This window comes from Anser cygnoides, chromosome 23 (genome assembly GCF_040182565.1).
Source record: "Anser cygnoides isolate HZ-2024a breed goose chromosome 23, Taihu_goose_T2T_genome, whole genome shotgun sequence".
Classification (NCBI taxonomy): domain Eukaryota; kingdom Metazoa; phylum Chordata; class Aves; order Anseriformes; family Anatidae; genus Anser; species Anser cygnoides.
The window spans coordinates 890,901-914,811 of record NC_089895.1 but is presented as its reverse complement, the minus strand read 5'-3'; the positions used below and the strand labels follow the sequence as shown (position 1 = coordinate 914,811).

Below are 23,911 nucleotides of genomic sequence, written 5' to 3'. Positions count from 1 at the left end.
AGCAGTGATTTGGGTTTGGGAGGTAGAGCTGGGGGGGGGGGGGAACCTTTAATTTTTGGTTTTTAAGGAGGCTTTAAGATTTTTAAGCATTTTGCAAGCGTTTGCATGCATTTCCCAGCTGGGGCCTCCTCTCTCCCAACCCCTTGAGGAATTTGGGATTTTTATTTTGCTAAGCACGAGCGGGGCCGGCTGCCCGGTGCCTGCAAATAACCGGGTAGGGAAAAAAAGCCGGAAAAAGCAATTCTTATTTTTTTCCCCCAAAACCACAAGGGGAAGGGGGGGACGACGCCGTGTGGTTGCGGGATGGTTGCAGAAGCATCCGTCGGGTGCTTTTTTTTTTTTTTTTTTTTTTTTTACCCCTTTTTACTTTCTGCTTGGCGCTGCGCCCTGCAGCGAGCCGCCCCGCCCGGCGGGTGCCCGGGTGCCGCCGTGCCTTGGTTTCCCCTCCCTGCGCGAAGTTTCGGTGAAACTCCCGATCCCCGCGGGGGTGACGCATGGGGAGCTGGGCGGGGGCTTCCCTGGGGGTGCTGCGGGTCCCCACCCCACTGAGCCCCCCCCCGGGCGCTGGGCTCCGTCACCCCGCGGTGTCCTCGCCCCCCTGAGCACCTCCCGCGGGCGCTACGGGTGCTGCGGGCCCCCTGCCCCACGGAGCATCCTTCCCCGTGCTGTGGGTGCTGTGTTCCCAGCACCCTGCTGAGCACCCTCCGTGGGTGCTGTGGTCCCCTCCTGCCCTTGGCCCCCTCACCCCCCTGAGACCCATCCCTGGGGGCTGGGGGCACGGGGACCCCCTGAGCGCCACCCGTGGGTGCTGTGGTTCCCTCTACGTGGTCTTCTCGCCCCACTGAGCGCCACCCGTGGGTGCTGTGATTGTCGGGGTCCCCATGCCCTGCTCAGCACCTTTCCCGAGGGCTGTGGGTGCTGCATTCCCGTCACCCTAGGGTGCCCTCAACCCACTGAGCACCCTCCCTGGGTGCTGCGGTCCCATCACCCTAAGGTGTCCTCACCCCGCTGAGCACCACCCAGGGGTGCTGTGGCCCCCATACCCGCTCAGCACCTTTCCCAAGCGATGTGGGTGCTGTGGTGCCGTCACCCCTGGGTGTCCTCAACCCCCTGAGCACCCTCCACGGGTGCTGCCTCTTCCCCGCCCCACCCAGCACCTCCGGCCCCCGCACCCCCCGGGGCTGCCTGCACCCAGCTCCCGCCCCGCTTTTTGGGTGTTCCCCTGGCGCTGACCCCATTTCACCTCTCCTCCGGCTGGGCTCGGGCATGCCCGGGATTAATTGTGCCGCCTTCGTTAGCGTCTGCTGCGCCTTCCCCTCCCCGAAACGCTGCGCCCCGCTTTGGGGAGCCCACGGCACCGCCTGCGCTGGGGCAAAGGGCTTGGGGGGGGGGGGGCTTGGGGGGCCCCCAGGGCCCCGGGACAGCAGCTGGGGGTTGCACAACACCCGCCACCTTTAATTGCAATAATTAAGGCTAATTATGCAAATAAGGGTGCTGATAATTATAGGGCTCTGCAGAGATTGGGGAGGGGGGGTTGCACAGCCAAGCTGGTGGCCCCGTTAAAGGGGGATGGCTGTGGGGGGAGGGGGGGGGGAATGGCCCCATTGCTGAGATCAGAGCATGATTTTGGGCTGATTTGGGGCTTTTCGAGTACTTGGCCAACCCTGTTGTGGGACCCTGGCTGTGGGGAGACACCCCTCGCCCCCAAACCCCGCTGGCCTGGTCTGCAGCCCCCACCCAAGCCCTACAAAGAGGTGCAGTGATGTGGAAAGCCCAGGCTCTAATTAGCACTGCAGCAGCTTAATGAGGCGATGCTAATTGCACCCCCCAAGTGGCGCGTGCACCCCCGAAAGCCCGGCAGCCGCAGGTGGGGAGGAGGAGGAGGTGTCCTGGGTGTCTGTGCACCCATGGGTTCGTGCGTTTATGGGTTTGGGTTTATGGGTTTGCGCGCGCGTGTCCGTAAGGCACGAGCACACTCTGCTGGAGAGCCGGCCCCGCGCATCCCCCAGCAAAGGGGAAACTGAGGCAGGCAGGGACCGTAGGGGGGGGGCACACAAGGCTGGGACAGCCCACCCCGGTGTCCCCAAATCCCACAGGGCTCGAGTGACCCCAAAATCAAAGGTTTGGCATCAAAGGGGTCAGAAGCACTGCGCCCTCCCCTCCACCCCCAGGACAGAGCTGCTCCCTCCACGCTGGGGGAAAAGGGGGGGGGGGGGGGGGGGCGTGTTTTGGGGTGGCCCCCTCTGTCGCCGTGCCCAAATTAACCAAATGGCCCCAAAAAAAACGTTTAATGGCTACAACGGAGCAGCGGGAACGGCGGTCACTTGGGGTTGGCGAGCTCCTCGATCGCTCTCCGCAGCTGCAAGGGGAAGGAGGCAGTGGGACGGGCGCCGTCCCCCCATGTGCCCCCCCCCCTCCGTGTCCCCTCCTTGTGTCGTCCCCCCCCGTGTCCCCCCCCCGTGTCCCACCTCAGCGCGTGTGACGGCCCCCGCCAGCTGCCCGTAGCGGGTGACGAAGATGCGCTGCAGCTTCAGCAGCTCGAAGAGGTGGTGTGCCTGCGGGGGGGGGGGGGGGGCACGTGGGGACAAAGCCAACATTTGGGAAAGGGGGGGGGGCTTCGTGCCGTCTGTCCCCACCCCAAACCTGGTGCAGCGAGGTCCACGGTGAGAGCTGCAGCATGACGGGCTCGATGGCGCAGTCGTCCCCAACTGTCCCCATGGAGGCTGGCTGCAGGGGAGGGCAGAAGGTGACGCGTTAATTTTCTGGGTGGAAAAACGTCTCCTTTGGGTGCGGCGCGTGCCTCAGGTTCACCTTCTCCTGCAGCGGCCCTGGGGGTGCCTGTGGGTGCTCGTGGCTCTGCAGGAAGGCGACCAGCTGGGCTCGGCTGACGGTGCCCACCAGCGTGGGTGACCCTGCAGGGGGGGCACAAGCCAGGTGAGATGTCCCCACGGCCACCAGGTGAGGTGTCCCCATGGCCACCAGGTGAAGTGTCCCCATGGCCATCAGGTGAAATGTCCCCATAGCCACCAGGTGAGATGTCCCCACGGCCACCAGGTGAGGTGTCCCCACGGCCACCAGGTGAGATGTCCCCATGGCCACCAGGTGAGGTGTCCCCATGGCCATCAGGTGAAATGTCCCCACAGCCACCAGGTGAGATGTCCCCATGGCCACCAGGTGAGGTGTCCCCACGGCCACCAGGTGAGATGTCCCCACGGCCACCAGATGAGGTGTCCCCAGAGCCACCAGGTGAGATGTCCCCATAGCCACCAGGTGAGATGTCCCCATGGCCACCAGGTGAGATGTCCCCATGGCCACCAGGTGAAATGTCCCCATAGCCACCAGGTGAGATGTCCCCATAGCCACCAGGTGAGATGTCCCCACGGCCACCAGGTGAGATGTCCCCACGGCCACCAGGCCCCCGGGGTGCCCGCACCCTACCTGCGCTCTCCACCACGGGGTATTCCCCATCGGTGGTGGCACTGAGGGCTGCCAGCACCTCCTCAAAGCCATCACCCTTGGCCACGGCCACGACCCGCCGATCCATGAACTCCTCCACCACCACCCGGTAGGAGCTGGAGAACGGGGACAAAAACCCAATTTTCCCCACTTTGCAGGGATTTCCCCCCAAAACGGCCCCCAGGGTGTGCTGGGGCTGGGCCTCACGCCATGTGCCGGCTGCGGATGCGGGGCAGGTAGGGCAGCTTCTTGACGATGATGGTGCCGTCGTAGAAGGAGGGCTGGCACTTCTGGGCGATGGCGTTGGCCACCAGCACGGCCAGGACCACGGGCAGGACGTGGGCCAGGTGGCCGGTGGCCTCGCACACCAGCAGGGCGGTGGAGATGGAGTGGGTGACGGCCCCCGAAAAGGCGGCAGCTCCTACGGCACGGCACGGGGGGGGGGGGGGGGTGGCATTGGTGCATGGCTGGGGATGTCACTGTCCCCCCACTCCCAGTGTCACCGACTTACCGGCCAGCGCGTAGCCCCCGGGGACGATGGGGTGCGTGGTGGCCTCCACGCGGAGGCCGTGGGGGAAGAGCGAGGCCACGACCTCCCCCGTCAGGCGCCCGATGGCGGCTCCTGCGGGGTTTTGGGGGGCGGGGGGCGGGGTGGAAGAAGCCCAGGGCCCCCCAGGGGATGGATGGATGCACCCCCTTCCCCCAGGCTGTACCCCCAGCAGGCCAGATGCACCCCCCCAGGGCTGGGTACCGCCCCCCCCCAAAAGAGCTGCATGTACCCTCTCCCACCCTTCCCAGCATGGATACCACCCCCCCCAATGCCCCCACCCCAAAATGACACAGCCTCCCCCTCCATGTCCCCCCCAGGATGCAAACCCCACCCCCCGAGCTGCACACAACCCCTGTACCCCCCCCCACCCCGTTGGATGCAACCCCCTTACCCCCCCCCCCAAAGGGATGCACCCGCTGCACGCCCCCAAAACCAGATGCACCCCAGGGTTGGGTGCACCCCTAATGGGGCCAGGTACCCCACCCCCCAAAACCGTTCCGGGTGCACCCCCCGTACCTCTCCCCAGGGCTCCATGCACCCCCTGTGCACCCCCCAGTCCAGATGCACCCCAGGGCTGGGTGCCCCCCCCCCCCCCCCCAAGCTCACCGTAGATGAAGATGGGCATGAAGTACCCGGCGGGCAGGGGCAGGGTGGTGGCCAGGGTCAGCATCCAGAACTGGGGGGGGGCACAGAGCAGGGGCAGGGGGCTCATCACCCATAGGGACAGCAGCTGGTGGTGCTGGGGGGGGGGGGGCACGAGGGGGCCGGGGGTACCTTCATCAGCAGAAAGAAGGCCAAGGTGCCGAAGATGGTGGCGGAGGGGTGGCACCACTCCTGCCACAGGCGCTGCGGGTCCCCGGGCACCGCGGGGGCCGCCGAAGCGTTTTGGGCCAGCACCCCCCAGGTGCGGTTGTCGAAGAGCGAGATGAGGTGTTCCTTCATGGACAGCTGGGCGGGCGGACGGACGGACGGACAGCATGAGCATGGGGTTGGGTGGGGGGTGGCGGTGGGGTGCCCCCAGCCCCTGCTCACCCTGGAGGCCATCAGCTGCCCCAGGCCCGGAGGGAAGGTGATGGAGGCCAGCAGCAGCACCACCAGCGCCGAGTACAGGGGCTTGCTGGGGGGAGAGGGGGCGGCTGGGACAGACGGACGGACACACGGACACGGGATGGGGCGGGGTGTATGGACGTGGGGGGGTGGGATGCACGGACACGCTAGGGGGACACGTGGGGTGGATGCATGGACATGTGAAGGGGACATGGAGGTGTGAGGTGCATGGGGTGGGTGTACGGGCGTGCTGGGGGGACGCATGGACGGGCGGGGGGACACATGGCCACGTGGAGGGTGTTTGGGCACAGGGGGTGGGATGCGAGGATGCACCAAGGTGACATGTGGGTGTGTGGGGCGCACGGAGTGGGCTCAGGGAGGTAATGGGGGGACACGCGGACACACGAGGTGGACACACGGACGTGCAGAGCGGGCACGTGGACGCGCAGGTTGGACACACGGACGCACAGTGTGCGTGGGGTGGGACACACGGACGCTGCAGGGACACGTGAGGTGCACGGGGGGGACACGGGGATGCGCAGGGTGGGCGTGTGGATGTGTGGGGTGGGCGTATGGATGTGCGGGGTGGGACACACGGACACGCGGGGTGGTTGCACAGATGTGCTAGGGGACACAGGGGACAGACACACGGACGCCCGGGACGGACTCGGTAGCCAGCAGCCTGCCCGTGAGCCGGTTCTCCCTGACGGCCGCCAGCAGCCAGCGCTGGCAGAAGAGGTAGGCGCAGGCGATGGCACCGCAGATGGCCCTGGGGAGGAGAGGGCAGCGTGCAGGCAGGGCACGGGCAGGGAAGGGGCAGGGGAAGGGGCAGGGGAAGGGGCAGTGTGCAGGCAGGGTGCAGGCAGGGTGCAGGCAGGGTGCAGATCGAGTGCAAGCAAGGTGCAGGCAGGGTACGGGCAAGGTGCAGGCAGGATAAAGGCAGGGTATGGGCAGGGTATGAGCAGGGTACGAGTAGGACACAGGCAGGGTATGGGCAGGGTACAGGCAGGATATGGAAAAGATACAGGTAGAATACAGGCAGGGTATGGGCAGAATACGGGCAGGGTACGGACAAGATAAAGGCAGGGTATGGGCAGAAGATGGGCAGAGTATGGGCAGGGTAGAGGCCGAACACAGGCAGGGTACAGGCAGAACAAAGCAGGGTATGGGCAGGGTGTGCTCAGGAGCCCGTCCCCAGCAGGTCCCTCCTTACCCCAAAACCATGAAGAAGAAGGTCTCCGGCAGGTCAAAGGGGAAATCAATCTTGAGGTTGCTCTTAAAAAGCGCCGCGATGGTCTCTGGGGAGGCGGGAAGGGTTTTGAGGGGAGGCCAGGAGATGCTGCGGGGGCCACATCCTGCCCGGCCTTGCCTTGCTCGCTGTTGAAGACGGCGAGGAGGCGGAACATGAAGGCGCCGCAGGTAGCGGCGAAAAAGCCACGCCAGTAATCCCGCACGGCGAAGTGGGACGACATCACCTCGATGCTGAACAGCACCCCTGGAGAAACGGGGGGGACCCGCTCAGGGGGGCCCCGGGGGTCCTCAGCTTCGGGAAGGGGTGGGGGGTGGGGGAGGTCCCTCACCACTGATGGGCGCCCCGAAAACTGTGGCCACGCCGACGGCTTGCGCTGCCACCAGCATCTCGTTCTGCTTGAATTTGTCCTGCGGAGGAGGGGGGGTTAACCAAAATCCCCTGTTTTTTGAAGGGAAATGGGTTAAAAAAAAAAAATAATAACATCCCAGCAGCTCCCCCACCTCATATTCCCTCGTGACCGACGTCCGCATCTTCCCCAGATACGCCGCGGCCATGGCGGAGAGGTGCACGAAGGGACCCTGGGGATGCGGAGGGGGCGTGGTGCTGAGCGGCCGCGGTGCTGAGCGGCCGCGGTGCCGAGCCCCCGGCGAAATTCCCGGCGGAATTCCCTGCTCACCACTTTGCCGAGGAAAATGGTGCTGCCGCAAGCCAGGGTGCAGGTCAGCCCCACCACCTTGGCCCCGAAATTTTTGATGGCCAGGTATTCCTCCAGCACCACGCCGGTCAGGATGGTCTTGAGCTCGGGGATGCCGGAGCCTTGGCGGGGGGAGAAGGTGGCACCAGCTCAGCTTGGGTTGTGGGGGGGTTCCACATGGGGGGGCTACAATTGTGGGGGGGGGGTTCAAGTTTTGGAAGCTCCAAATTTTGGGGTTTCCAAGGTTGGGAAGCTCCAAATTTATTTTCTTGGGGGGGAACACCTCCAGTTTTGGGGAGCTTCAAATTTGGGGGGTTCCAAGTTTGGGGACTTCCAAGGTTGGGGAGCTCCAAATTTACTGGGGGGGGGGGGGGGTACCTTCAAGTTTGGGGAGCACCAAATTTATTGGTGAGGACCTCCAAATTTTGGGGGTTCCAAAGCTGGAGAAATCCAAGTATGGGGGGGGCTCTAAATTTTGCGGGTTCCCCACAGTGGGGGTGGGGTGGGGAGGCCGGGGGGGGGGGGCCCACTCACCTCCCGAATGCGGCGTGATGCTCTGGGAGAAGCCAGTGGAGAAGGCGGCCATGGCCACGGGGTAGATGGTCCATGAGAGGTACTTGAGCACCAGATAATCCCCAACCTCTTGGTAGAGCCACCGGTGGGCTGGAGAAGAAGTGCTGGGAGGGGCGCTGCCCCCAGAGACCCCCCCCCCACACACACACACCTCCCTCCCCGTCCCACTGCCCGGTTTTGGGGCTGGAGCCCCTTCGTTACCCTCGTAGAGCCTGAAGACGATGAGGTCCATCATGAAGCTGATGAGGGCCATGAGGACCCCCAGGACGAAGAGGAAGTACCAGTCCTCGCCCACGCGGAAGAGCTGCCGCTTCACCAGCTCCAAGCACCCTGCGGGGTGAGGGGGGGGGGTCCAAAGGGGTGCTGCCCCCCTCCCCCAAATAAAACCAACCCAAGGTGGCCAAAACGAGGGGCGAGGGTCTCACCTCGGAGCCTCCTGCGGGCTTTGGGGCAGGGCCGCCAGCTGTGCGCCGACACCAGCACCCTCTGCTCGTCCCGCAGCCCCCCCGGGGGCACCTCGGGGCTGGTGGGCTCCATCCCGGGGACGTTTTGGGGACCGGGGGCTGCCCCGGCCGGTGCTGCGGGCTCTGCCTGCGCCGTGGTGGAAATGAGTTTGCAAACAAGCTCATTAAAAACGACCTTGACGAGGCGGCCAGACCCGCGCGGGCTGGAGCCAGCCGGAGCGCAGCGGGGAGGGTTTCAGCCTCCGAATACGCCCCGGGGGGGGCAAATCCAACCCAGCCTGAGGAAGGCTGCGGCCCCCAGCCCTCGGCGATGCTTTGGCCTCCGAGCATCTCCGTGCAAGGGAAGAGCCAAGGGTGACTCAGGCGCCCGCCGAAATTACTCAGCACGTGGGGGGTACTCACGTTACAGCCCCCCCCCCCCCCCGCATTTTTTGGCAGCGCTGCCCAGCGGGTCAGCACGGGGAATAAAGCCTTACATGGTCTGCTTGTCGAGCCGCTCACCAGCTCCTGTTTTTCTGCCCCAAAACGCGGCCTCAGCCGTCCTAGGGTCGGGGGGGAAGCTTCCCGGGATGTGGCCACGTTTTGGGGGGAAGGCAGAGACACCCCCCCCAGGGAATTCCCCCCCCCAACACCCACAGGGTGCTGCCACAGCCAAAGCTTGGCCGCGCTCCAGTCCCGTGTCCCCACAAGGACACTTTTAATAACTTTTTATTATTATTATTACTACAAACTCCACGTGGCTGGCGCGGCCGCGCTGGAAGGTGCCCTGGGACCTGGGGATTTTTCCCCCAAATCCCCCCCCCCCCATCCTTTTGGGGCATCGTTCCCCCCCCACATACCCCAGTGCCACCTCCCCATCCTCCTGTTTTCGGGAGCCCGCGTTATCGGGACCTGCAGGAACGCCAGCAATGGCATCGGATTCGGGACGGGGAGGAGCGGAGCCGGCGACAGGGCGGGGGGGGGGGAGAGAGGAAAAAATTTCCACGGTGTCCAGAGTGATGTAGCAGGACCTAAATTTAGCCGGTTTTACAAGAGGTCTGGAAGGCGGCCGAGAGCTTAACGGGGCTTTATAAGCTCGGCGGCCGCCCCCGAAATAGCCGGCCCCGTTCGTCTTCGCCGCGAGGCCGAGGAGGGGGCTTCGCCGGCCGCTTTCGCTCCCCTCCCGCGCCGCGGACGCTCGGGGAGGTGGATGAACGTGAAATCCTCGTCTGCTTTCCGGTCGGAGCACAGCTTCCACCACCACAGCCGGTCGTCGTCGCCCGCTCGCCCCATGGAGCTTTTCGGGAGCTTCGTCCGGCCCCGCGGCGAGCCGCTGGGCTTCCCAGGCAAGTGGCGCTGGGCGAGGGCCTCGGCGCCCGGCACCGCGTCCCCCCGAGGGTGGTCGGGGGGCTTGGGCTGGGGGATCAAAGCCGGAGCTGTGGGGAACGTGTCTGAGTTATCTCGGGGGAGCGGGAAGGTTGTGGGGGGCTAAGCCAGCACTGGGGGGGGCGAGGGGGCCCCGGCCACTGTTTCGGGGAGGGGGACAGGGAGGCGCTGACCCCCGCGCTCCCCTCCAGCTCGGCCCGGCAGCACCGGGAACATTAAGACCCTGGGCAACACCTACCAGTTCACGGTGGACGTCAGCGACTTCGCCCCCGAGGACATCATCGTCACCACCTCCAACAACCAGATCGAGGTGCACGCCGAGAAGGTGAGCGCGCCCCCACCGCCACCCCACCCACCCACGGCCCCCAAATCCCGTCCCCAACGCTGGCCTGGGGACACAGGGACGCCCTCCCCCAACCTCCCGCTGGTCCTGGCCGTAATTTAGCACTGGTGGGCTTGAATTCACCATTTCCTCGTCGTTTTGCCCCCACGCGTCACACCCTGCACGGGATGCCGCGAGGTGTCGGTGCGCGAGGCCGGGCGAACTGGCGGCCGCCCAGCCCCCGCGATCGCACCTTTTCCAGATGGTTCCTCCCCACACCCCGAATTTCAGCCCCCCCCGGGAGCACCCAGCAGCTCCAAAAAAGGCACCATTGTCCGTCCGGGTGACTCACGCCTCGCCACCACACCTGCGGGGAGATAAATATTAACACCGCACACAAGGCGTGACCGCAGGCCTCGCCCAAGGGCAGGGGACAGCGCGTCCCCGTGCCGCTCGCAGCCTCCAACCGCCCCTTCTCCCCTCGCAGCTGGCCGGGGACGGCACCGTCATGAACACCTTCACCCACAAGTGCCAGCTGCCCGAGGACGTGGACCCCACGTCGGTGTCCTCCTCGCTGGGGGACGACGGCACGCTGACCATCCGGGCGCGGCGGCAGCCCGCCAAGCACACCGAGCACGTCCAGCAGACCTTCCGGACTGAGATCAAAATCTGAGCGGCCGGGCACGGCGCCGGGGACGGGCCATTCCCCTCCACCCCCAACCCCGTAGGCGACGTGTGGGTAGCGTTTGGGTGACACCGGCGTTCTTTTAGCTGCGTGGGCGCGGGGGAGCCCGCCGAGCTGGCCGCGACCCCGCCGGGTTGGCAAGGAGGGGACGGGAGCGCTCCCCGCGGGCTCCCTTAGAGGCACGGGGGGTGAAACCCGCACGGGGGCACGCATCCTTCGCTTGCAACCCCCCCGGGAGGCTGCAGGCTCTGGATGCCGTCAATTTTTGGCTGGCGTGGGCGGATCGGGAAGACCTGGAAGTCCTGCAGCAGTCACCAAGGAGCCTCCGGGGACGGTTTCACCCTGGGACGGACGTGAGGAGTGAGGCCGGGGAGCGAGCCCTTCCCCGACCCTTCGCCAGAGCTTCTCTTTGTATATACAGCTTGTACTGGGTTGTGATAAATTATTGACAACTACTGTCTCCTCCATCTTTTTTTTTTTTTTTCCCCCAAAGAGGCCGAGTTACAGTGCCGGGGCGGCTGCGGGTTCAGCCCTGACGGGGATGTCGGTAGCAGGTACGGCAGTTCCTCCTCCCGGACAAAAACCTGGATGCAGACAGAGCTGTCCCGAGCAGCTCGCCTCCCTCCGTGCCCGCTGCCCTGTTTATTTCCAGCCAGGGTGACTCATTTCTTCCCGGCCGCTCTATTTCTGAGCCCTTCCCTCAGCTGTTCAGCCGCTGGGCTGCCAGCCCACCTGGAAGGTCACCAAATCCCCTTCTCCTCCGCTCGCCCACCGGCAAGCCCACCGGCGGCAGGCTGCGGCACGGCCGGCAAGTCTCCCGGCCTGGCCGCCAAGCCGCAGAGCGGCCGCCAAGCCCAGGGGCTCCTTCCTTGGCGGGACCAAACGCTGCCCCAAAGCCACCCCGAGGGCGGGAAGGGAGGCCGGGCCACCGCGTCAGGGGTGGAAGGAGGCCAGGGCGCAGGAGGCCGTGTGTACAAACACAGCGCTCGGGGAGAGCGGCTGTTTATAGCGACCACACGCCGCCGCCCAGCTCGGATTGCCGGGGCGCGCGGGGGCGAGCCGCGAGGTCGGTTCGTCCCCTGACGGCTGGTGATCCGCAGGAACGCGCCTGCAGCGCCGCAAAGGATGGGCACGAGGCTCTGCCTGCAGTCCTTTTAATTCTGCTTTATTTCTGGCTCATCATCAAGTCGGGCGAGGCAGGAGCTGATGCGGGGTTCGTCTACGCACGCAGCGCTTGGGGGACTGCTTGCTGTGAGAAACAACGTTTAAACATCATCATAAAAGCTTGTAATGGCTGCAAAAGACCCAGTACAGCTCAGGAAATCAGAGCCATGGATATACAGAGGCCGGGGCACCGGGACACACCTGCTCTGCCCCAAAATCGCACCCCTGGGCGCCGTGGCACCACCCACCGCGGTCACACATTGCCATCTAGTGGTGAGGGTCTGGCAGGTGTCCCTTACCCAGCAAGTCCTACGGGAAGGAAAAAAGGCTTTTTCCTCCTCAAAACTGACTGGGTTTGTTTGCAGCAAGAGATTTCAGAGCAGGGTAAGAGGGTGAAGGGGCAGCTCAGAGCCCCAACACCAGAACACCCCCAACACCCTCCCCTCCAGTTTGGCCCCGTAACGGGCTCGTTTTTGGCAGGCTGGCCATGAAATACCTACCTTATGGGGAAGCAGGTAAGTCAGGAACATTGTGCTTTTGGGATTGTGTGGCCTCCGGTCTGCCCCCTACACGCACGTGGCAGACGGGTGCCCCCACACCCACCAGCGTATCGCAACACGCTCTGGGCAAAGGCTGCCTTGAGAGCTCCTCAGGCGGCCACCGTGGCCCTCTGCGCTCCCTGAGGTGATTAAAAACAAACAGGACCACTTAGATTGGAAACGACCTTCGAGATGAGCACACCAAGCCGACCCACCGCACCCACCAGCACGGGGGCTGCAGGCCGGGTACCGCCGTTCCCCTCAGCCCGTGCCCGCCCCACAGACCCGCAGCCTCCCTGTGGGGACAGCCGGCCGCCATCACAGCGGGGCGCGATGCCCCGGCCACCGCCCCTCCCAGCCGGGGGGGTGCCCTGGGGGGCTGCAGGAGCCCCGAGCCCCCCTCGGGGGGGGACCCCCGGCCACAAGCCCTTCGGGGGGGGCCACCCGGCCCCGCTCCCCCCTCGGGGGGGGCCGCACAGCCCCGACCCCCTCGCGGCCTCTCACGGCCCCAAGATGGCGGCGGGGCCGGAGGGCAGCGAGGGCGCCGAGCGCGCCACGTGACCCCGCCCCTCCCGCCTCCCTCCCGCGCGTGCGCGGGCGCCGCCGGCGGAGGGGCGGGGGGTGCGGGCGACGCCGCTTCCGCCCGGCGCCAAGATGGCGGCGCCCTTTGTCTGGGCCGTGTCACGGGCGGCGCTGTGAGGCCGCCGCCGGCCCCGGCATGGCAGGTGGGGCTGGGGGGGACCGGGGGGCTCGGCGGGGACCGGGGGGAGGCGACCGGGGGGTCCCGAGGGGCCGGGGGGGGCGCTTCGGCCCCGTGCTGCAGGAGGGGGCCGGGGCCGGGGTCCCCAGAACACCTCAGGGGGCCCCCCCGCGGTGTCAGCGCCCCGGGCTAGAGCCGGGGGGGGGGAGGAAAAAATGGGGAAAAAACGGGAAAAAAAACCAACCCCAGAGGCGGCCCCGGGCCCTGCGCAGCCCCGGCTGTGTGCCCGGAGCCAAACGCCCGGGGTCTGCGGGTGGGTGCTGGCTGCGGGCCCCCGCTCGCCTCTTCCCCCCCCCCGCCCCCCCCCCGGTGCTCTCGGGGCGTTGTTTCTGTGCCTGTCACGGCCCGGGGATTTTTCCCCCCTCGCCTGCCAGCCACGGACGTCAGAGCCCGTCTCCTTCAGCCCCTTCTCTGTGCTGCGTCCGAAGGCTTTTTTTTTTTTTTTTAACTTGACTTGGGAATTGTTTGAAGTCCCCGGGCGGCTCCCGCCGCAGCTCGGTTTGACCTCTCCCTCGTTCGGCGACCAGCTCGGGAGCTAACGCGGGTGCTGCGCCCGGGTGTGCGGCACGAGGACGGCGAGGAAGCGCTGAGTGGTGCTGCCAGCCCGCCTGCGCCGGGAGTGCTCCGGTCAGGCCAGCTCCCAGCTTCGTCTTAACCGGAATTACTGCGGAATTGGGCAGGAGTTGCTGGAAGTGAGGACGGGTTGCTCGTCACTGAGACCGGCAGGGCCGGGGCTGCGCTGTCCCTTGAGCCGACGCCGGGGAGCGGAGGTGACGGCAAGCAGAACACAAACCTGCTCCTTGTTGTCTTCTCAGCGTAGCAGTGGACAGCTGGCTGGTGACAGCATCCAAAGGCAACGTTTGAACCATTTCTCTGCACTCGAGGATCTTTTCTTTTTAACAGAAGGCACCTGGGTGGTGGGGCGCGGAGCTGGTGCAGAGAAAAGATGCGAAACCTTTGCTCCACACCTGCCCCTGAGCCCCTTTTGCTCTGGCTGTCAGAGCGCCGTTTGCTCCCTGGCCTTTCCCCCGTCGGGCTGTGCTTTTCTCCCCACAAAAGCAGCGCTGGGGCAGCGACAGCTCGTGGGGGACGTGCCCCGGGCCCCCACGGCTCTGTTTGTCTCTGCGAGCGTGCCACGAGCGTGGGTGCTGTAGTGCCAAAGCTTTCCATCACCGTGACTGATCGGGTAACGAAAGGCTCGGCAGCTGGGTCGGGAGGAATGGGAGGGGAAAGCAGAGCTCGTGTGCTGCCGGTGAGGTGGGAGCGGAGGGCGCCCGGTTCTGGCTCCTCGGCGTCAGACCTCGGTGCCTCGTGGGAGGAAACTTGTCGTTCAGCACCTCGATGGGCGCTGGAATGTGAGGGGGGACAAAAAGCAGCACGAAACTGCCGCGACTGCTCCGGGGCAGTGAGTTTTGTGGTCTGAAATGGAGCTTCTCACCCGGCTCCTCCCGGGGGGCCGCGCAGAGCCTGACCTCAGCACCAGGAAGCACCGAGCAAAACCCCGGGGCGGGAAGGGTCAGAGTGGTGAAAGAAGAGTCAGAGTGGTAAAAGTCGTCATTCGGATGCAAAGCGCCTCCTACAGCTTACCAGAAATAGCCTTCTGGTGCATCGAACCGCCGTCGCTTCTCCGGGCCTGCTGAGAAAAATCCTGCTTTTCCAGGGGCATCGAGATTCCCCTGCAAGCCTTACGGGGTCGTCACGTACGCGTGGGGGTTGGCGCAGGTCTCGGTGCAGGTGCTGACTGCTCTGGCTCTCGAGGGCTGTATTTTGGGGCAGTCGGGGGGTGCTCGGCTGAAGAGCGCCCTGTGTTTTGGGAGAGGTGGGGGGAGGTCTTGGTGGCGCGTTAGCCCTAACGCCAGTGGGCAGCTCGGCTGGAGCTGTCCGCGTGTGCGCCGGGAGCCTCGAGGGACGTTGGACCTGGGGGGCCTGCTGGTGGGAAACCCGTGCGGGAACGAATCGCGGAAGGGTTGGAAGGGACCTTAAAGATCATCTGGTTCCACCCCCCCGCCGCGGGCAGGGATGACGAGGGCAGGGTGAAACGGGGCCGAAGTACCGGAAAGCGGCGGTCGGACAGGGGAAGTGAGAGCCCTTCCCGGGCTGCGGGGTCCTCTGGGGCAGGAGAGAGCCCACACGAGTGACGCCGGGGGGGTTCCTCAGGGGAACATCGGGTTTCCCAGCCTCGGCCCTGCCATGGCACCGCTGCTCTGGAAAGTTCCAGCTCTGCAACGAGGGCGCCGGCCGGCCGGGGGCTGGCAGAAGTTTTGGCTCTGCGGTAACTGGAGGCCGAAGCGTGCTCGTTGCTCACCGCCCCGGGCGGAAAGGAGCGCGGCTGCTGAAGGAGTCGCAAGCAGGGCTCTGCCCGCTCGGGACCCGCGCGCTCGACCTCGCGCAAGAAGGAGCGCGAGGATTTTAAGGAAGAGTGTAAGGAGCTCCAGCCGGAACAGAGGGCGCGGGGAAATGCGCAGAGGTGGGCGCGGATGCGGTCTGTGGCTCCTGGGGACCGCAGGCACTCGGTGCCTCCGCTGCTGTGCCTGCCGGTGCGTCCCGAAGGAGCTTTGTGGAACGGGAGCTTCGCGTCTCCGATGTGGTCGGGAGCCTCCGTAAAGCCAGACCTTTGCCGGACCCTGGTTTGTCCCCGTGCAGGAGCTCGTCCCCGTGGCTTTACCCCTGGCAGCGATGCGGGCTTTGGCTCCGAGGGGAGGAGACCCGTGCTCTTCTGTGCTTTCCTGCACCGACACCTTCCAGCCTCCAGCTCCCTGAGCTCCCAGCACCCAACACCCCTTCCCGCGGGTTTCTTTTAGCCGCCGTGGCTTCCCGTGGCGAATGCCGTCGGGGGAGACCGAAGGCCGCAAAGCGAGGCGCTCCTGCTCCAGCAGCCCGGCGCTTGCTGCCGGTGAGGCGACTTGGAGGTCCTGCAGCTGATCCTTCGGCACAAGGTGGCTCAGGAGCGCCGTGCTACGACCCGTCGCAGGCAGGAGGCGGCTCCCTCGCCTCGCTGCGTGCCCGCGCTCCGGCAGCGCTGAAGGGAAATGCCTGGGGCTGAAGCGACCGCCCGCAGGGCTGCGCGCTGACCTCGCTGCCCGCGTGGGGCTGCGGGAGGCCCCTGCGCAATCCCCCTGCTGCGCTGGGGCTCCGCGCCAGCACTGGGCTGTCGCTGCCCACGGGTTGGGTGGCTCCCCGGAGGGCCCTCGCCGAGCCCCTTGGGTTTTTGTTAGCGTCCGGGCTGTTTTCGCGGCTCCAGACCTGCCCTTCCCCAGCGTGGATTCGCCGTGCCGCTCGTGAGGGCGCTTGGGGCGAGGTGGGCTGCAAACCTCCGGGGAACCACAACCTGCCTGCGCAGGGCCGAGACCAAGCCTTGCCCCGGCCGCACGGCTGTGCCTCGTCCCCGTGTTTTCTCCTCTTCTTGCTCACTCCCGGCTGGCCCGACAAGCGATGAGGCCGTCCCTTCAGCCTTCGTTTCTGGACAATGTAATGAGCAGGAGCCCAGCCTGGCGGAGGCATCTGTGCCTGGGGGGAGCTGGAAACCTCGGCGGCCCCTTCCTGGCCCTGGAGTGGGAGGGTGATGGGACCCCAAGGGATTTTGGAGCTCCTGGTCTCAGCTCCCCACAGGATGAGCTGGACGAGGATCGTGCGTTCGCCCAGAGCGCTGCTTGGGCACGAGGCTGGGGGGAGCTTTGGAGGATCCCCACCGAGCGCTGGAGGCCCGCGAGGGTCTCGAGAGGCGACTCAAAGAGCTGAAGCTTTGAGGCAGCGGAGAAACGGCGTGTGTGGAGGGCACGGCAGGGACCCAGGGGACAGCTCGGCCTTCAGCAGCTCTGCTAAACCCCCCGCTTCCCTCAGTCTGCGGCCAACGTCCGCTGGGGGTCCCGAGCATCGTCCCGCCGCTTTCAGGCCTCCGAAGGAAGCTGGGCGCACGCGGGGGAGGGAACGGGACAGAACAGCGGCAGCTGGGCCAGGCCGGGCCTCCCTCGGTCCGTCCGACCTCCCGTGCTTCAGTCTGGGAGGATGCTTGAAGCCCAGCTGGAAGGGAGCAGGGGATTGCGATCCCCTGGGCAGCCCAGGTTGCTCTGTGGCTTTCAGATCTGTCGTCCGCAGCCCTTTCGGGTTTCGCACCGCCTCGCCCCGTCTCACCCCTGGCTTTGCCTTCTCCCCGCAGCCATGGATTTCCCCCAGCACAGCAAGCAAGTCCTGGAGCAGCTGAACCAGCAGCGGCAGCTGGGCTTGCTGTGCGACTGCACCTTCGTGGTGAATGGCATCAACTTCAAGGCCCACAAAGCCGTGCTGGCGGCGTGCAGCGAGTATTTCAGGATGCTCTTCGTGGACCAGAAGGATGTGGTGCACCTCGACATCAACAACACGGCAGGTAGGGGCTGGGGTGCTCTGTGGGAGGCTTTTCAGCCCGTCGCGGCTTCTGAAAACCATCCGGCCGGGTCGGTGCCGCGGGTGAGAGCTGATCTCTGGGTGCCGGCGCGTGCTGTGTCCCTCGCAGGCCTGGGCCAGGTTTTGGACTTCATGTACACAGCCAAGCTGAGCCTGAACCCCGACAACGTGGAAGACGTGCTGGCCGTGGCGGGGTTCCTCCAGATGCAGGAGATCGTCAGTGCCTGCAACGCGCTCAAGTCCCTGACGGTGCTGGCAGAAAGCCCCGTGGAGAGCCAGGAGGTCCCCGCCGAGATGGGTGCGTAGCTTTCTCGCGGCCCCATCTCCCTGGGGATCCGCTTTTCCTCATCGAGCAAGCCGCAGAGGCTCGAAATCCCCCTGCTGAGCCGCGCGCTCCCTGGCTGCAGCCCGGCCCTGCACCCCAGCTGGGTGACCAGACACGTCTGAGGCACAGAGCCTCTGTCAGAGGGCATCCGGATGGCGTTTGTGGCTCTGATTGCCCTGTGCAGCACCGCTCGCTGGCTTTGTTGAAGACTTGCTGCCTTCCTCGTCTCCCCGCGGAGCTGAGGAAAGCTGCCTGGCCTCTAGCCCCTGCACGAGCCGCAAGGGGTGGCGCGGTGTGCTGCTATGCCTCTTCCCTTGCAGGGGCTGAAAAGGCAGCCGTCGAGGACAAAGCGGTGGCAGCGGTGACGCGGGGTGATTCTGACAAACCAAAACAAGTTCCTCCCAACCAGGAGGGGAAGGAAGAGGCGCCCGTGGCTGCAGCAGCACAGCCCGAGGAGCAGGCGGAGCAGCGGGATGTCAAAGAGGTCCCCGCAGGAGGTCAGCAACCAGGAGGTGATGTCAAAAATCTCCCGGGCGCCCTGTCCCGCTGCCAGGCTCCGCTGCGTGGGGCCGAGCGTCTGTTTTCTCCCCGACACGCTCTGCTGTTCCTAGGTGCAGATGGCGCCGCCCGGGCGGGTCCTGCCGACGGCTTCCCCAGCCCCACGCAGCCCGCGGAGGGCGCGATGGGCGGCAGCAGCCCCGCGGCCGAGGGCAGCGTCCCCCAGCACGCCGCGACGGGAGGTGCGTCCGTGGTGACCGCGGTGGTGGCGGCTTCGCTGTTTTCCCTTTCCCTTCCTGGGAAGAGGACGGGGTTGCGGGCAAAGCCAGGCTGAAGCCTTGCTGGTTTTGCTGGTGTGGCTTTCGCCGTGAAAACACCGTCTGCTCCGAGTCACAGAGCCCATGGGAGCAGAGCTGGGGCGGAGTGGGAAACGCTGCTCTGTTCGCTCAGGAGCTTTAGGGTTTTAGGGCTGCAAATCCAACCTGACTCCAGGCAGAGGTCCTGGCGTGTGCGCAGCACCCGTGTCGTACAGCCCAGCTACCGGGGCGTCCCCAAGTACACAGGGCGAGCCCCATCGCCTTAAACTCGGGCTTTGAGTTAGGAAGCACGGATGGGTTTGGCCTCTCTGGTTCTGCTCCTGATCCGTAGTGTCCCCGTTTTCTAAATGGCTGCAGAGGTGGAGCTGGAAGGGAAGGAGGAAGAGGAGGAGATGGTGGCAGAGGATGAAGAGGAGGCTAAAACCCCCAGGGAGGTGCAGCCCAAGTTAGAAAATGGAGAAAATGCCGAGGATAACGAATCAGGGAGCACTGACTCCGGGCAGGAGAACTCAGGTGAAACCCGGCTGCTGCGCTCGGGCACTTACAGCGACCGGACCGAGTCGAAAGCCTACGGCTCCGTCACGCACAAGTGCGAGGTGAGCGCGGCCGCGGCCCCAGCGGGGCTCCCGTCCCTCGGTGTCACCGGTGTTCCCGGACGCCTGTGCGTCTCTCTCCGCCTCTAGGACTGTGGGAAGGAGTTCACCCACACCGGGAACTTCAAGCGACACATCCGCATCCACACCGGTGAGAAGCCCTTCTCCTGCAGGGAGTGCAACAAAGCCTTCTCCGACCCGGCCGCCTGCAAAGCCCACGAGAAGACGCACAGGTAAGGCACGCTGGGGAGCAGCAGGCGCCACCAGGCTGAGCCAGATGGAGCTCGTGGCAATGACAGTGGAGCTTAAGGGTGTGAGGCAGAGGTCGGTGAGTGGCTCTGTGCTGCTGGGATTGATCTGGGTGGGTCGGCAGCTGTAGGGTTAGCAGGGTCTGGATAGTCCCAGCTACAGGAGGGCTCTGGCATTTTCACTACAAAATTTGGCTTTTGCTGCAAAAGCTCAAACTCTCACAAAATCAGTCCGCGTGCTGGGGCAGAGGGAGTCTGAGAGGAGACTTGCCTCTCTGCCCGTGCTCTCCCACACCCTTTCTTTTTACCCTGTGGGGCTTGAGGACGCCCTGGGGGACGCAGCGGGGCACAGCTGGGGGGCAGAGCTGGAGTTGCGGCAGGGAGAGGGGCTCGGCACACGGCTTCCCCCCCTCTCTTCTGCAGCCCCCTGAAGCCCTACGGCTGCGAGGAGTGCGGGAAGAGCTACCGCCTCATCAGCCTGCTGAACCTGCACAAGAAGCGGCACACGGGGGAGGCCAAGTACCGCTGCGACGACTGCGGCAAGCTCTTCACCACCTCCGGCAACCTGAAGCGGCACCAGCTGGTGCACAGCGGGGAGAAGCCGTACCAGTGCGACTACTGCGGGCGCTCCTTCTCCGACCCCACCTCCAAAATGCGGCACCTGGAGACCCACGACACCGACAAGGAGCACAAGTGTCCCCACTGCGACAAGAAATTCAACCAGGTGAGCTGGGGGGAAGGGGCCAGGGCCTTGCTTTTGGTACCCACCGGAGGGAGGTGGGGACGGTGGGGAGCTCTCTGCATCCCTGTGTTTGTCCCCAGGTGGGGAACTTGAAAGCTCACTTGAAGATTCACATTGCAGACGGGCCCCTCAAGTGTCGGGAGTGTGGCAAGCAGTTCACCACTTCAGGTAGCACCGGGTTGGTAGGTGGTGAGGCCCCAGCGCCGGAGATTCGCTGGGGGGACAGAGGAGGGTTTAAGCCTACGCAGCACCGCGGCCGTCCTGCCCAAACATCTCCCCCGTGTTTCTAGCTGGGTCAAAAACATCTGCAGGACCAGGCCGGTGTCCCAGATGGGGATGCTCTGGAGAGGGGCTGGTGGGGGAGGATGGAGGCATTTCCTCCTGTCTCCCCAGACTGTTGCAGAGCCAGAGGGGTGGTTGGGAGGAGACCAGCGTGAGCACTGCTGTAGGTACGACCGCAGCAGTGCCGTCTGTCCATCGTCCCAAACACGGGGTGCTTGTTCTGGCTGTGCCCACCGCTGCGGTGCTCGCGTTACCCCTTGACCCCTGACCTCAAGGGTTGCCGCGCGGGGTGTGCGAAGGGACAGGAGGGCACCGGTGTCCCCCTGAGATGCGGCTGCTTGCAGGCAACCTGAAGCGGCACCTCCGGATCCACAGCGGGGAGAAGCCTTACGTCTGCGTTCACTGCCAGCGGCAGTTTGCTGACCCCGGGGCGCTGCAGCGGCACGTCCGCATCCACACAGGTAAGAACACGGCTCTGCTGCCCTGGGGCGTTTCCCCAGGGGGTCGGGGTTTTTTTGGGGAGAGGGGGGTTGAGTTTTGATCCCCACGCGGCTGAGCCCTCCTGCTGCCCCCCCAGGAGAGAAGCCGTGCCAGTGCTTGATCTGCGGGAAGGCTTTCACCCAGGCCAGCTCCCTCATCGCCCACGTGCGCCAGCACACGGGGGAGAAGCCCTACGTCTGTGAGCGCTGCGGCAAGAGGTGAGCATCCCCCGCCGGTCCCCTCCTTGTGCCAAGGGACGTCCCCGAGGGCCGCGGCTGCCCCCCATGGCAGTGCTGGGGTGGTGCTATCACAGGGTCCTCGTCCCCGTGCCCGCTCCACGGCCTCCCTGTCCCCGACAGGTTCGTGCAGTCGAGCCAGCTGGCTAACCACATCCGCCACCACGACAACATCCGACCCCACAAGTGCACCGTCTGCAACAAGGCCTTCGTCAACGTGGGCGACCTCTCCAAGCACATCATCATCCACACCGGTGCGTGCCGCTGCAGTTCCCGGGCTGCCCCGAGCTCTTCAACCCCGCCATTCACCCCTCGCTTCCCATCTCGCCCCCAGGGGAGAAGCCGTTCCTGTGTGACAAGTGTGGCCGTGGCTTCAACCGCGTGGACAACCTGCGCTCCCACGTGAAGACGGTGCACCAGGGCAAGGCGGGCATGAAGATCCTCGAGCCGGAGGACGGCGGCGAGGTCAACATCGTCACGGTGGCCTCAGATGACATGGTGACGCTCGCCACCGAGGCACTGGCCGCCACCGCTGTCACGCAGCTCACGGGTGAGTGGGGGGGGGTCTGGGAGCTGTCCCAAAAGGGAGGTTGGAGGAGGCCGCAGCCTCTGGCACGGTTTGTTAGAGCCAGGGGTTGGGGACAGTCCCCCCTGGCCCCGTGTCCTGCTCCCCTCTCCAGCCCCCTCTCTTCGCAGCCCCCTCAGCATCGTCTCTCCCTCCTCTCCCCCCACAGTGGTCCCCGTGGCGGCTGCCGTGACGGCAGACGAGACTGAAGCACTTAAAGCGGAGATCACCAAAGCGGTGAAACAAGTGCAGGAAGCAGGTGAGGAGGGCAGGGGGCCGGTGGCGTGTTCGACCGGCTCCCGCCCTGCCGCCTCCCCAGCCCAGGCCTCCCCTCTGCCCTTGCAGACCCCAACACCCAGATCCTCTACGCCTGCGACTCCTGCGGGGAGAAATTCCTGGACGCCACCAGCCTGGCGCAGCATGTCCGCATCCACACGGCCCAGGCCCTCGTCATGTTCCAGGCCGACACGGACTTTTACCAGCAATACGGGGCCGCCACCGCCACCTGGCAAACAGAGCAGGTCCTCCCCACGGGGGAGCTGCTCTTTCGCGCCCGCGATGCCCCCCCTGAGCCCCCCGCCACCCCCCTGGCCCCTGTGCCGCTGGCCGGGGAGGGCCAGGCGCCCACCGAGTGACCTGCCTGCCCTCCCTCGCCTTTATTTAAAGACAGCTGCTTGGAAATGGTGTAAAAAGTGTATTTCTGGAAGGAGAGACGGAAGGAATAAATTGCAATATTTTCTAACGCGTGTTTTGCGCCCCACGGGCCCCCAGCGTCTCTCAGGGGGCAGGGGCCTGCCCTCCCCCGCCCTTTGTGCCCCCTGTACCTGCACTTCTGGGTCTGTCCCTGCTGTGGGGGAAGGAGGGAGACCCCCAGGGCTGGAGCCCAGCAGCTCCGCTCCGCAGCACCAGCAGCTGGCGCAGAGGAACCAAGGGATCGCTTTGATGGCTAACGGCGGCGCAGATGGGTGCTCCCACCCTCCTGGGGCGGCGCTGGGGGCTGCGGCCGGGGCCAGGAGCCCCTTGAAGCCCCTCTCCAAGCTGTTCCCCAGCTGCTGCAGTTGAGTGGGGGGGGACCAGTGGACCCCCAGCATCAGGGCTGCGCTGGGGTTGGGGTAAGGGCGGTGGGGATGGGTGCAGGGCCCCGACAGCACCCAGAGCCGTGGCCCACGCCTCCCCAGCTGGAGGGGCAGCAGGGTGGTGGGCACACAGAGGCATTGCCAGGTTTCGAAGTGGAGCCTTTTGGGGCTAAAAGTCGATTTTTACAGGGTTTCTGCTGTGCTGTGGGTCAAATGCCCAGCTGGACTGCCACCACCTCTGTCCAGTTGCATGCACTGGCCTGGGACCAAGTCAGGGCTGGTGCTCGCTATCCCCATCCCTATGGCCTGGGGCAGCGCGCCAGGACAGATCCTGCCCGTGTTACACCCGGCCCCAGAGGAGGACAGAGCAGCGCTGATGGAGAGACACAACTCCCCTGCAGTGACGGTGGGGCATCTGCACTGCCTTTATTATGAATTATTTAACTCTCAAAATGGGGCTAGCCTCTAGCGGGGAAGGGAGCGGAGCCCCTGTATGTGCTGTAAGGCCCCATTAGCTGCTCCTGCAGGGTGCAACTTGGCGAGGTGGCCGGTCGCGCTGGGTCACTAGCACTGCTGGTACACCTCAGTGCCACCCGGCCAAACCAGCAGCAGCGAGCAAATACAGCACGTGCGGCTGCTGGCCTGTGCTGGAGCTGAGCAGCTGGGCCCGCGTGCTTTTGGGAGGAAAAGCAGTGAGAAGGGGGAAAAAAAAAACAAAAAGTTACAGCTGCTTCTGGTTTTTAAAAGGATTCAGCACAGAAGCCACCAGGGCAACTGCAACACAAAATAGATTTGGGATGATTCAATAGCAAGGGCTGCTGACCCCTGAGGCTAACGGCACTGAGTCAGGCTTCAAAGCCAAGTGGACATTTTTGTGCCATCGGCCTCCCTGGCCTCACCTCCCCAAGCGAAGCTGCCACACACAGCCTAGAGGCCAGCACGGCCCCTGCCGTCCCTCCCAGTGCCATGAGCCGCCCGTCTGCCTCTGGAGACCTCAGCACTCATGGGCTGCAGCTGCTTTGGGAAACCAACCACACAAGTATGTGGTGGTTGGGTTTTGTGTGTTTTTTTTTTTTTTTTTTTTTTGTGTACATGTGTATTTTTTCCCCCCACCATCTTTTTTTTTTTTGACAGTAGTTGGCACGTATCAAAATTAAATTAAAAACACCTTTGACAGCATCCTGAGAAAAACAAGCATGTAACTTCAGTGTTTAACAACTATTTACAACACAAAAACAAACATAAACAAAGATTAGAATTTACTCTTTTCTTTTTTTTTTAAAACCAAGTGCTATCCC

General features: G+C 64.9%; 3 protein-coding genes and 1 long non-coding RNA gene across 8 annotated transcripts; 2 read left to right on the top strand and 2 right to left on the bottom strand.

Moving 5' to 3' along the window:
• Window positions 1-2,269: 2,269 nt before the first annotated feature.
• Window positions 2,270-8,340, bottom strand: LOC136786867 (chloride channel protein ClC-Kb-like). Of its 2 annotated transcripts, XM_066982125.1 has the most exons (19): window positions 7,998-8,340; window positions 7,774-7,902; window positions 7,534-7,662; window positions 6,982-7,121; window positions 6,806-6,883; window positions 6,634-6,712; window positions 6,423-6,548; window positions 6,267-6,351; window positions 5,721-5,822; window positions 5,039-5,123; window positions 4,781-4,954; window positions 4,613-4,682; window positions 3,968-4,078; window positions 3,664-3,877; window positions 3,439-3,572; window positions 2,812-2,912; window positions 2,644-2,727; window positions 2,469-2,555; window positions 2,270-2,359 (listed from the first exon to the last, which is right to left on the bottom strand). In XM_066982125.1, exons 1-19 carry the CDS (start codon window positions 8,107-8,109, stop codon window positions 2,321-2,323), a joined length of 2,079 nt encoding a protein of 692 aa, XP_066838226.1. In that variant the 5' UTR covers window positions 8,110-8,340; the 3' UTR covers window positions 2,270-2,320. The 2 variants fall into 2 exon arrangements, with proteins under 2 accessions (XP_066838226.1, XP_066838227.1); XM_066982126.1 differs by lacking the exon at window positions 5,721-5,822.
• Window positions 8,341-9,110: 770 nt separating this feature from the next.
• HSPB7 (heat shock protein family B (small) member 7) lies at window positions 9,111-10,864 on the top strand. Its single transcript, XM_048048636.2, has 3 exons — window positions 9,111-9,361; window positions 9,593-9,726; window positions 10,211-10,864. The coding sequence occupies exons 1-3, from the start codon at window positions 9,226-9,228 to the stop codon at window positions 10,394-10,396; spliced, it is 456 nt and encodes a 151-aa protein (XP_047904593.1). The 5' UTR covers window positions 9,111-9,225; the 3' UTR covers window positions 10,397-10,864.
• A 693-nt stretch (window positions 10,865-11,557) lies between these two features.
• LOC106040167 (uncharacterized) lies at window positions 11,558-12,649 on the bottom strand. Of its 2 annotated transcripts, none has more exons than XR_010826349.1 (3): window positions 12,336-12,649; window positions 12,073-12,251; window positions 11,558-11,657 (listed from the first exon to the last, which is right to left on the bottom strand). It is a non-coding gene; the product is annotated as an uncharacterized lncRNA (long non-coding RNA). The 2 variants fall into 2 exon arrangements; XR_010826350.1 differs by having other exon boundaries at window positions 12,073-12,247; window positions 12,404-12,646.
• A 39-nt stretch (window positions 12,650-12,688) lies between these two features.
• On the top strand, window positions 12,689-22,614 carry ZBTB17 (zinc finger and BTB domain containing 17). 3 transcript variants are annotated; one of them, XM_066982118.1, is made up of 15 exons: window positions 12,692-12,836; window positions 17,028-17,234; window positions 17,361-17,549; window positions 17,897-18,088; window positions 18,188-18,316; window positions 18,749-18,987; window positions 19,075-19,217; window positions 19,656-19,956; window positions 20,055-20,142; window positions 20,601-20,717; window positions 20,834-20,954; window positions 21,096-21,226; window positions 21,307-21,522; window positions 21,707-21,796; window positions 21,883-22,279. In XM_066982118.1, the coding sequence occupies exons 1-15, from the start codon at window positions 12,830-12,832 to the stop codon at window positions 22,170-22,172; spliced, it is 2,460 nt and encodes an 819-aa protein (XP_066838219.1). In that variant the 5' UTR covers window positions 12,692-12,829; the 3' UTR covers window positions 22,173-22,279. The 3 variants fall into 3 exon arrangements, with proteins under 3 accessions (XP_066838218.1, XP_066838217.1, XP_066838219.1); XM_066982117.1 differs by having other exon boundaries at window positions 12,689-12,836; window positions 17,897-18,073; window positions 21,707-22,614; XM_066982116.1 differs by having other exon boundaries at window positions 12,689-12,836; window positions 21,707-22,614.
• The last annotated feature ends 1,297 nt before the right edge of the window (window positions 22,615-23,911 follow it).